Genomic DNA, 12,048 nt, shown 5'->3' with positions numbered 1-12,048 from the left:
TTCGGCGTGCAGCATAGCAAAAGAGATGCCGTCGACTAAAGACGATTAGAAATGCAATTCATAGTTTTAATTATTACGGGCGAGCGCAAAGGAAGAAGCCTTTGAAGAACCTTTAGAGGTACTAACCGAGGGAAAAGGCTTGAATTTGCTCTTGAAAACTTGAAAACTCTATGTACCAAAACCAATGAACTTTTGGAAAAATGTTTAATGTTCTGTTGAGGGCAAATACAACATTATCGGTTTCGATTGTCGATACTTTGTGTGGAGGAAACCTAATACAGAGTTTCAACCATGGAACGTTAGACCTACAGTAAAACACGGCGGCGGTAATGTGATGGCTCTTGGGCTGCAAGGCATTGAACGGTGTTGGAAAGTTAGTCTTTGTTGAAAATACAATGAATGCTGAAAGGTATGTAAACATTTTGCGACATAATCTGTTGTAAATTGCTGAAAAATTAGGACTGAACGATACGTTTATATTTCAGCAAGACAACGATCCAAAATATACACTCCCTTAGTCTCCGGATATAAATCCCATTGAACATTTATGGTATATTTACCCACACTTAACAGCTCTATGCCCAATCCCAACTTTGAGGGCCAGGAACTATGTCAAACACAGGGTTCGCTCACCTTTCTATACCTCAATCAAAGTGAGGACATTACTGTTCTCATGCTGAAATCAAACCTTTGTTGAGACAAAAACCAATTTTCCTGATATTGTCCATTTGTTTCCCTCTCCCATGTTATAGAAGGGGTAGGGTCACAGACTTTTAGTATGTTCTATTCATTGGACTATTCAGTTTATTACTGTTCTTATTTTGTATTTGATATCACATAGATCTCTTTGGATTCAAGAAGGTGAAGTTTATTCTTGGAAGAAAGACGGTTTAGTGATAAGAAGGTGAGGTTACTGATTAGTTTAAAATCAAGCAGTTTATTTTGACATGTTTTTGTTATGAGATTATATTAATATTTTGGATATGAATAGGTTTGAATTTGGTTCTTGTCAACTTATTTACGGTGAATCAAGATTAAGTTTCGCCAAAAATGTAAGACTGTATGATGGAGATACTAAGGTAAGCTACTTTTTCCAAATTAATGTTAACATTCGAATTTTTAAAAAACTTCTAATTCTTAATAAAATAAACATTTGTTTTTGTAAGGTAATTCTAGTTGAATCCTATGCTTTTTGGCCTACGCAAATATCAGAAAGTTAAAAATTTTCAAATAAACAAACTATTTGTTAATAGTAGTTTACTTAATCATATCAGTTCAACTTCTTTAAATATCCATTATATTTTGAAAAATAGGACATTAAAAAGGTTCCAGTGAACAGGAATGGCCTTCGTCAGAAATGAAAGGATTTCAACATGAACCTTTTTTCAAGGAGAAGATGGTTAGGGGTGCAGTCAAAATAAAACACAAATAAATTAGAGTAACTTATTTAATTGTGCCAACATTTTGGCCAGAATATCTAGCCTTCCTCAGGGCTGTTAGCTTGAAATCTAAACGCCAAGTGAATTCTGGTGGAAATGTTGACCCAATTAAATAAGTTACTTCAACTTACTTGTGTTTTATTTTGACTGCACCCCCATCCATCTTCTTGTATAAGGCATCCAAGGTCAACTATCTGTCATGATTATGAACCTTTTTTATTCAATTTTATCAAGTACGGAATGTATTGGAAAATAGTGATATTTTTAGTTTTTGTTTTGACTACGAGCTTGTGGTACAAAATAATGTAATAAAAAATGTTCTTGAAACAACTAATGCAGGAAATAAAGCACAAATTTATAAAAACAAAATCTTATTGTTGTTAATTTTAACTAATAATTCCATATTCATTTAATCTTTTATAAACAAATAAATAATAAAAATACCTTTTGCAAAAGAAAGAAATTTACCTCAAGAGAGTTAAGGTATTTCAATGCTATCTGCATTTCATGTTACTGTATCACTCCTTTGGATACTTCTTGATTTCTTGTGGAAAAGGTTTATAAGAGTATAACTCCAGGGCTGCAGCCTTTGTTAAAACTTGTTCTCAGTCTGACCTCATTATCTAATCGCAGAAGCCTTCTAATCTGGACTCAACAGGCTTTCAGTTTACTTACATGTAATTGCTTGTAGATACCTGTTTGTTTTAATTTGCTTGTTTTTATGTTCACAACCATACTTTGGTTTAAAAGAAAAGAGATTTTTTGTTAGTATGTAAGATGGTTCCTAATTTAAACAGTTCATGATGACCCTCATCGTTACAGAGGTTATAGGGTAATGAAATATGAGCCAATATTTTAGGATAAAAAAAGAACAACTTCCTATGTAAGAAATTAACTTGTTAATTATTTCAATCCACCCAGAGCCCATGATATAATAATAACTTCAAAACATGGTTCTAATGAATAAGATGGGATAAAGTCTCATTTTACAGTACCATAAGGAAAGGTAGTTTCCATTGGAATGTAGTTTCTTTTTTCTTGAAATTTCTTTTGCATTATGTGTGAGTAATTATTTTATCTTATTTATTTAAGAGTTCTCGTTGCTTGGTTGTTTATCTTACTAGCTTGTTGTTCATCTTATTACGACAAGTAAGTATAGAATAGGAATGGAAGAAAACACATAAGAATAGAAGGGATTTTCTAATAAACCATGTAAAAACTTATTTGGAAACTACACATATTTTTATTACGTTTATATTTTGTCAGATTAAAATTATATTGATAGCATAACAACTCATAATACAACATTATGAGATTATTTACTATATTATTTTTTATATTATATAATATAAAATAATGGTTATTTTTCAGACGGCTTTTGAAAGTGGTGACATTTTGCTAACAAGCCATCGATTGCTGTGGACAGCTCCAAACGATACAGCATTTTGTTTATCTCTTTCTCTTAAATATGTCGTTTTCGTTGAAGAAGAAATACCTGGTGCTTTCCAATTTACACGCTCATCTAAAATTGTGCTTCACTTGTCGCCACCTTCACCTGGTAATTGATGGAATTCCTATATTAGCTGTAACCAATTTTACTTAATCAAGCTTAAGGAATGTCACTTTTCCAAGTTTTTATTTACACAGTTAGATTTTCATGAAAAATCATTATCATTCTGTTTGTAGTGGAAGTTACAATAGTTCTCTTGTATGTTTATACTATGCTTTCATTAGTCTAGCTTAAAATTCCAAATGTGTGGGCTGACACAAAAAGTACCTAGCCTGGTAACTAATAATAAATTTGAGTCCAACCAATTCATATTACAATGTTTTATTATAACATATTCAAATATGCATTTAGAATACTTATATTCTGAAACACTAAATAGAACGATAAATATATATTTATTCCAATTTTCAGATTATGACTAAATGGTTTTTACAGATAGGTAAGATAAATGCTGAAATAGTTACCTACAGAAAACTTGGTGATGTTTGATGTTGATTGGGAAGGAAAGTTTATAAATTACTGATCATCATTAGTAAAATAAAGTATGCAAAATGACACTCTAAAATAAAGGTGATCAGCAGCTTTTAGCATCTAATTTTGAAACACTCTTTTAAAATTAGCATTATCAATCTGTGTTAAATTGAAACAATAATGGTGCATTTAGTTTAGAAAAAAGTGAAAGGTTACAATTTGCTCTGATATCTATATTATATAAAGCTGAAGAGTTTGTTTGAAGGTGCTAATTTGAGGAACTACCAATTGATAAAATTCTTTTTGTCTTGGATAGGCCTTTTGTTGAGGTAGGCTTTAGGCTTTAGAATATCATCCTACAACTTACCAGAACAGAGTAGTATAATATAAAGCTTGCAAAAGTACAATGCCTTAATCTTGCCAAAACAATACCTGCAGCCCTGCGGCACCCCTTGATAATAGTAGTCAGAATGTTTTCTATCCTGATTAACTGCGAACATTTTATCCTCAAGATATGACCTTATAATTAAGCAATAGGTTTGCGGTTGGATTATTTTAACTTTGCTTAGGAAACCATCATGCCATCAATGCTCTGTGCGATCTATATGTATTATATATATACATACATAAGAGAGGCTAATAAGTCTAATTGTTCTTTATTTTTTCTAGTCTACGAGTTTTCAGGTTTATGGAGAAGAGTCTTAGTGGTAGTAATGTTGTATTTTTTGCCAAAATTTATTGTTATTTGTCCGTAAGTTAATCAGATGTGTGTTATAAATGTAATGTTTGTATTGCTGTATAAGTTTCCTTAGTCTGTAAGTAAGTTGGTTAAGTTGTCATTGGTCACTAGGATAGCAAAATCTTTTCTATGCACGTCACTTTTCAATCATAAGTGACTGTATGTTAGGAGTAAGTAACATTTTTGTTTGTCTGTCTCATACCTGCTTGTTGAAATGGAATTAGGTACCGACATTAGACATGAATTCAGTGATTAGCATAGTTATCATAAAGGAAGTCAAACATACGAGGTCTAGCATATAAAGTTGTGGATAAGGTGTAGTGTGATGAGGTCTTTAGTATAAAAAATTTCTATATTGAGATAGTGTTTAATTACGGTATAGCTCTCACTTGAGAGGTTGAGTATTGAGGTATTGTTGCTTGAGCTGGTACGCTCGTAGTGTGAGATGTAGTGCATACTGTGTGTGTGTATGTTGCCTGTGGGTGAGTCATATCCTGTCTGTCTTGTGAGATAAGAGGATTTTAATTAAGTCAGTCAAGTCCTGCTTCTGGGGGCAGGTTTTCTGCTGTCTCTCCTCTCCAAGATCTCTGGATTCACATGTTAATTCTTCTTCTCTGAAGCTCATGTTAAATTGTGTGCCCTTTGTAGTTGGTGGAAGATTTTAACCATATGAACAGATGGTTCTGCTATGTACTGTCTCGGGACTTAGTCGGGATGCCAGAATAATCGCTGAAGGCAATTATCCAAAAATAAGTTAATTAATTAATTTATATTGAGCCCTGCAAAACTATTATTATAATTGGATTCTTTTCCAAAGGCTTGTTGTGTGTTTACCCGTTACCAATTAATACCTTTGTATTTAAAAAATATTGTTACCATTAATTACATTATATAATAAGGTATTGGGTAATATAATATTATATAAACTATATCAAGGAACAAAGTATTTATTTACATTTAAATTATAATATGATTGCCATAAAATGAATTTATAAAATGATTGAATCATTGAAATGATCCAGATAATTGGTTTGCCATAAAATATCGATTATTACATATTACCTAATATATATCTGAATGAGTGCTGAGTTGATTGATTTGGGTGGTGCGTGTAGTAACGTTAGTGTCATCTTGTTCATAAGAGATGGTGTCCTGGGCTCTGTTTCATAATAAAGTACAAACTATTAGTTTTATAGTAGATACTATTAGTCATGTAGATTTATCTTAATTCAATTACACAGACTTGTACAGTAGTTCCATGTACTTTATTATTTTTTAATTTCTGTAATATTACTAATAGTCCTTCCCATTATGAAAAAAATAAGTATTAGTATTATAACCACACTAGTTTCTACACTTGTACTATGAACTAATACTATTAGCTTTCATTATGAAACAGGGCCCAGGTCTCATAGTGGTTCTCAGGACTTTGTCTAGCCATGGAGTTCCATTTCTGAAGAGCCCTTCTCAGGACCTCTTCTCTCGCCCTTCTTCTTACTTCTGTTGCCTCTCCTGCTTCTGTGTCTTCGTCTTCAATGCCCTTTTTTCCTGGTCTAGTTGTTCTGCCCCTTTTCTCCCACCTCCCCTTAGAGGTACACAAACACAGGTGCCCCAGTGTTTGTTGACAGTGGTATCCGGGGAACAGATATCCTCGCAGATGTGGCTAAATCATATAACAACATTCACCATATTGTTGTTGTCGGAATATTAAAACCTCGATACATAACAGTGCATCTTATGGATTTTGGCATTTCTCACTTAGATGATCTCGACCACACTTTGTGCATCTTGGTTTGTCATGGAAGGCTTGGGTTTGTTCATATGCTTAGCATCTCATGCATTGGTCAATTAGAAATAAGATGAACAATAAATATTTTCCTTTACAGATCATCTTAGTTCATTTTTTGGATTGAAAAATATGGAAGTTAAAGTTTTTAGACTCAAGGAATTTATTGCTGGCTTTATAAGTGTCACTGGTTTTGGTTTTTAATGAAATTAATGATTTAAAGACTTACTGAAGAGCCATTCAAAATTATTTTCTCCTATTAGAACTACTAAGTCTGTGCATAATGTGTGAAAATTTGTTATTATTTTTATTTTAATTGGAGGTGGCTTGTGAACAACTGTTGTTCCAATAGGTTTCTCGTCTATTATAGTAGACAATGGTCCAAACATAGTACTTATTAGAATGTTAGGAATACTATTTAATGTTATCTATTTTTTCTAGTTGAATTCTGAGTAAAACTTGCTGACTGGAATTTGGTTGCAGGGTTGTTGTGATTGTAGAATCACTGATAATATTTTCTGAGTTAATGTTGTTTAAATTATCAGACAGTCCACTGTCCCACTGCCCGGTTTGCTGATGATGGATAAGATAAGTGTCCTTTTTCACAAAAACAACTCTTCAAAAGCCTTGCATCATTTGAGGACACCATATCCTTATGTATTAAACAGTATAACAAATCAAATTACTATAAGAACACAATAAATTTAAGAGCGATACTTTTTTGCTACTTTCCTATAATGCCTCAGTTTTTTCACCTCATTTAATTGTTCATTTTGAAGGGATATGAAATAAAATAAATAAAACAAAACAGGACTATTCCTATTTTTAAATTTTGCAATATGATATTAATGGTTTTGATTTTCTCTATATTTCTGTTCAAAATAACTGAATTTCAAGATTCCTGTTTAATTTAATTGGATAGCTTACTATAACTGTTATAGTATGCCATTCATTGAAGGTGATTTGTTGGAAACCTATTTCGATAGCTAGAAATATTAGTTTAGTTGATAATATTCTATAATCCTCCCAGAATTGAATTTAAGAAATTACCATTATTTTAATAGAATGGATATGTTAATCTTGAGGTAATATTATTTTTATTTATCCTATGAAATTAACTGTTAAGACAGAGGGCCTGGACCTGTTCAAACAAGTCTTAACAACTTCATAAAACTATCCTTTAAAGATGGCTTAAATGACAATCTCATCAAGGAATTTCGAAATGCTCTCAGTGCAAAGAGGTGGGAATTTGTTTCACCAGGACAGCCACAACCAATTCAAAACCAAAGACCAGTAAGTAAAAATTAACGTTATTCCAAAATTTTACTCCTAAATGGAAAAAACTTTTTATATAGGAAGATGGTCAGGGTTGCGGTCACAAGTGAAATGAAAATAGTTTACAACTATTTTATTTTCCAACGTTTCCCCCGCTGTTTCTGTCTGTTCAACTTATTTATTTGGACAGGTATGTTGTCCTATATAGCTCTTTACTCATTTATTGTCATTTTTTATTTATTTTTTTCCATTATTATTATTATTTTTTTTTTTTATTATTATTTCATGACGTTTATTTTATCTCTGTAGATGTATTGTTTTTTTGTTTGTTGTTTTTATATACATCTCATGTACATTTTTTTAGCTTTATATTTTACGTATTTTTGTATGAAACTACTGCTCTTGCCTTTGTTACTTGTTTTTTATTCTTTTCATTGTATCTTTTTATTTTTAATTCTATCATTTTATCTTAACATAGTTTCATTTTGTATCTTTTTAGCCCTGATGAAGCCCTACAAAGTGGGGCGAAACGTTGGAAAATAAAATAGTTGTAAACTATTTTCGTTTCACTTGTGACCGCAACCCTGACCATCTTCCTATATATCAATTTTTATGGTCAACTATTTATACATATATGAAAAAACTTTTTATTTTATTTAATTGTCTTTGGGGAATTTGATCTTGTCAGAACAATGAAGTTGGAATGTTCAAAATATGCAGACGATATCACCGGTATGGTGAAAGGAGAAATAGCAGAAACAGCCGTATTAATATTTTTTTTCTTTTATTTATTAATGTTGTTGGTTTTATTTTTTACACTTTTTTCAAAGTTATTATTTTTGTTATAAAATATTCTTAATAGGAACTTATTTTCATATTTTTGAGGGTATAAAAGGGTTATAAATATCACATCTTTGTAATTTACAAAATTAAAAGTTATTTAGCTACATTGTTAAAATAAGTTTTGGATTCTTTCATTAGTTTAGAATACCAAACATGTACCGAGTACTGTCAAGATTTCTGAACAAGAATTTTACTCATCTATACTAATCACCTGATGTAAAAATTGGAATTAGGCATAATTGAACTTAGAGGACCTTAAAATGTATATTTCTGTTCAAAACTCGGATTCAAAATTTTTCATGAATACTATACTCCTCCTCGCTATATATTTTATTAATAGGTAAGTGGATGTAAATTAAATGGTTTATTAGTTCCCTCCCGTTGCTGTCATTAAAATCAATATATTGATTCATTATTTCAATGAGGTTGTCTATAGTTGATTGTAGATTGATATGAGGAGATGGTTTGGGGGGAGGGGGAGGGGCAGCAAAGATACAGAAATAAACAAAACTTATTTATTTGTGTCAATGTTTCAGCCTGAATTGCAGGTCTTCATCAGGGCTGAATAAAAAACCTTCTTAATTTAGCGAAACATTAAAATAAAAATAAAATAATAATAAACAAACTTGGAAATATACTTAACAATAAATTTATTTGATAGTGGTTGATACTAATAAAAGATAAAATATATTATTGTAGAGGTAAGAATTATACAAAATAAATTATTAAAAAACAGACAGTGTTAAAGTAAACAAAGAAATAAACATTATGAAAGAACATGTAAATCTCTCTTGTTCCTTCCATCTTTGCTGACATTCTACACTTATTTTAACTTATTATTTTTTTTTTTACTCGTCTATGTTACTGTGTATCTTTTATTCATTATAAATTATATTCCATTTTTTTCCTTACCCATCGTATCATATATATCATTTTCTTTCACACATTTCATTATGTCAATTTTAATTGATTTCATTATTTTTAACATAAGTTACATATTTTATTATGTTAATTCAATTACTAAGTTTTCATTTTCTGCTGCACTTTTATTATGTTTATTTCTTTATTTACTTGAAAACTGTTTTTTAATCAAATTTTTTCTTTATCATTTATTTTATACAATTCTTACCTCTACAATATTATATTTTATCTTCTATCAGAATCAACCACTATCTACTTAATTTATTGTTATGTATATTTCCAAGTTTGGTAATTTTTTTTATTTTTATGTTTCTCTGAATTAAGATCGTTATCTTGTTTTGTTATCTTTTTCAGGCCTTTATCAGTGCTGAAATTCTGGTCGAAACGTTGGCACTAATAAATAAGTTTTGTTTATTTTTATATCTTTGCTGACCGCACCCCCAACCATTTTCTCCATATTATTTAAATAATTTATAATCCAAATTTCGGTATTTGATAAACTGTACTAATATGTGGTTGAGAGAGCTGACTTAAAAATTATAAATGTTCTTTGTTTTAAAGAGGTAGCTCTGAAGAAGAGAATATGGTGACCTCCATCTATGGGTTTATGGTTGACTTATAATTATTTATCCTTATATGACCTCTAATTGATTAATATTAATTTTAGGCACCCGCTATTAAAACAAGAACTGGTATTGTTGGAATTGAGAGAGGTCTCCAAGAAAAGCAAAAGGAAACAGAAAAAACAATCTCAATAGCTTTTCAGGATTTAAGCAAACTTATGGACAAGGCTAAAGAAATGGTCAACCTTTCAAAAGTCATTTCAACAAAAATAAGGGTGATAACTCATTTAGTGATTTACTTAGTTTTATGGTTATAATTGTATTATCATTTCATTTTTAACCAAATTTGTTTTACTAAACAGTTTATCTATTTTTGACTTAACAATTGTATGCAACTTTATTTCTTTCATGAATCTTGAACCCAATTTCAAACTTTTTTTATAAATGTTAATTATTTTCTTATTAATGTTAAAAAGTGGCAAGTGCTACCTCTTTTGTAGCAATAAACCTGATCAAATTGTAATATGGTATTATCATTTTTTTTCTGGATTACAACTAAGAATTATATCAAAAGTAATTAAGCTTATGTAACTTAGGGAAGTAACTGTACATATTTTTAATGAAAATTATTATTATTGAAATTTTCTTTATCTTAATTTTGATTATTTCTTTAGGAAAAACAAGGTAGTATTACAGAAGATGAAACAGTACAGTTTAAGTCCTACCTACTTAGTTTGGGTATAGATGATCCCGTAACACGAGAATCTGTTTCTAGTGAGAGTAAATATATTGAAAAACTAGGAAAAGAAGTAGTGGATATTCTGGAAAGTCCCATCAGGGTAATTTTATATTTATTAATTTTTATCATTACATTAATAATTTCAGCTGCCAATAACATAAGAAGTGGTGTCATACTCAGATTACATTGTAATAATTAGTAACCAAGTTTATTTTCACAACTTGTATTTATGATTTAACCACAAATGGTCATTTTGTGGCCAATGGCCTCTGATCCCATTATCTGATTTTTATCCCTTTGTTAAAATTTAAATTTCTTGCTAAAATTTTTAATAATTATTGCTGGTCTAATATGGATTTCATTTCAAGGTCATCTACAAAAGACATTAAATGATTTCATCAACATAATGACTGTTTTGTCTTTGTCACCATACCATTTTTTAAAATTAAATGTGCTTGTGAAAATGCTGAATCAGCTACATTTTATTTAATGAAATTCCAACACTCACAATTCTCAGTTTTGGAAGAATCATCCATTTACTCAATCCAATTGGTTATTTACAGGCTCAAAAAAGATAGTGATTTTCAGTTTATTAACATACATATATCATCCTTAATAACATGTGTATATATATAGCATAAATACATATGTTTATATGTATAAATATTCCTTGGAAAACAATTTTGTTTTTTTCTTTTGCAGCAGTTCGTGGATGTCCTAATTTTTTTTTGTTATTTATTTCAGGAACAGGGTGGAATGATGTCTTTAACTGATGCCTATTGTCGAGTAAACAGGGCCCGTGGTCTTGAATTAGTTTCCCCTGAGGATTTGTTTCGTGCCTGTCGCAGGATTACTACACCCCTCAAGCTTAGGATCTTCGATTCAGGTGTAATGGTTTTGCAGTTGAGTGAACAAGATGATTCCGTTACGGTTGAAGACACTGAAGCTACTGTAAGAATCTTTTTCTTACCAAGCTATTTTAAAAATTAAAAACTTAATTTTATTTAAATCCTTAGAGTAGGTACAACATGGTTAATGTCCCAATTGTTTTTTATCCATTTTAGATAAAAGTTCATGGATCTCTGACTGCTCAAGAACTGTCCCAGATGCTGGGTATTTCAATGTTGCTTGCCAAAGAAAGATTGCTGACTACAGAAAAGTTTGGAAAAATTTGCAGAGATGAATCAATAGAAGGTGTTCGATTTTATCCAAACTTGTTCTTAGAAAATGATATGGTCGCTTGACTTGTTCATAGATTGTGATGATGCTTATTTTACTGTGGTAATTAATTATTTACTGCTATGAAATTGTCAGAAAAATATTTCAATTATTAATTAATAATATTACCGTTTTATAGTATGCTCTATGTCTTTTCAACTGAAGATCAATTGTTAATTTTTCCTCGATTAACTAAATTCTACAAAATAAAATTGATTATTTAATATTACTGCCATTAATCTTTTATATTTTTAGTTCTTTTTTTTTTCTGTTAATATACAAATATAAACTTCTATTACAAGTGTAGGAGAAACAATGAATATAGGAAGAAACATATTGTATTTTTACCTTCAAAGTTACTAGTAATGAAATTTATGAGTATATGAAGAAAGTTCTTTACATTAACTCGTAATTTTAAAATGTCTTGAGGAAATATTCATATTTTGGAACTAAACAAAGTAGCAAAACTAGGTACTAAAATTCTATTTTTGAAAAATTATGGTTCTGTCCAAATTTTAGGCTTTAAGTAATAAAGCTACAAGAG

At 30.2% G+C, this 12,048-nt stretch overlaps 1 protein-coding gene across 1 annotated transcript; it reads left to right on the top strand.

Moving 5' to 3' along the window:
- The first annotated feature begins 896 nt into the window (after nt 1-896).
- On the top strand, nt 897-11,730 carry Vps36 (vacuolar protein sorting 36). Its single transcript, XM_014434649.3, has 7 exons — nt 897-1,079; nt 2,811-2,997; nt 7,072-7,238; nt 9,652-9,822; nt 10,222-10,386; nt 11,031-11,237; nt 11,351-11,730. Exons 1-7 carry the CDS (start codon nt 984-986, stop codon nt 11,528-11,530), a joined length of 1,173 nt encoding a protein of 390 aa, XP_014290135.1. The 5' UTR covers nt 897-983; the 3' UTR covers nt 11,531-11,730.
- Nucleotides 11,731-12,048: the final 318 nt, after the last annotated feature.

This window comes from Halyomorpha halys, unplaced genomic scaffold (assembly GCF_000696795.3).
Source record: "Halyomorpha halys isolate HHAL.00 unplaced genomic scaffold, Hhal_1.1 Scaffold1405.1, whole genome shotgun sequence".
Taxonomy (NCBI): Eukaryota; Metazoa; Arthropoda; class Insecta; order Hemiptera; family Pentatomidae; genus Halyomorpha; species Halyomorpha halys.
The sequence above is the reverse complement of the archived record's forward strand: the minus strand, read 5'-3'. Positions and strand labels throughout refer to the sequence as shown.

What these genes read in the sequence shown, in the direction of transcription:
- Vps36 (XM_014434649.3), top strand. Translation starts at nt 984, where the DNA reads ATGAATAGGTTTGAATTTGGTTCTTGTCAACTTATTTACGGTGAATCA. An exon ending in CTTGTCGCCACCTTCACCTG is followed by an intron (nt 2,998 to 7,071) that starts GTAATTGATGGA and finishes TTAACTGTTAAG; the next exon opens with ACAGAGGGCCTGGACCTGTT. An exon ending in TTCTGGAAAGTCCCATCAGG is followed by an intron (nt 10,387 to 11,030) that starts GTAATTTTATAT and finishes TATTTATTTCAG; the next exon opens with GAACAGGGTGGAATGATGTC.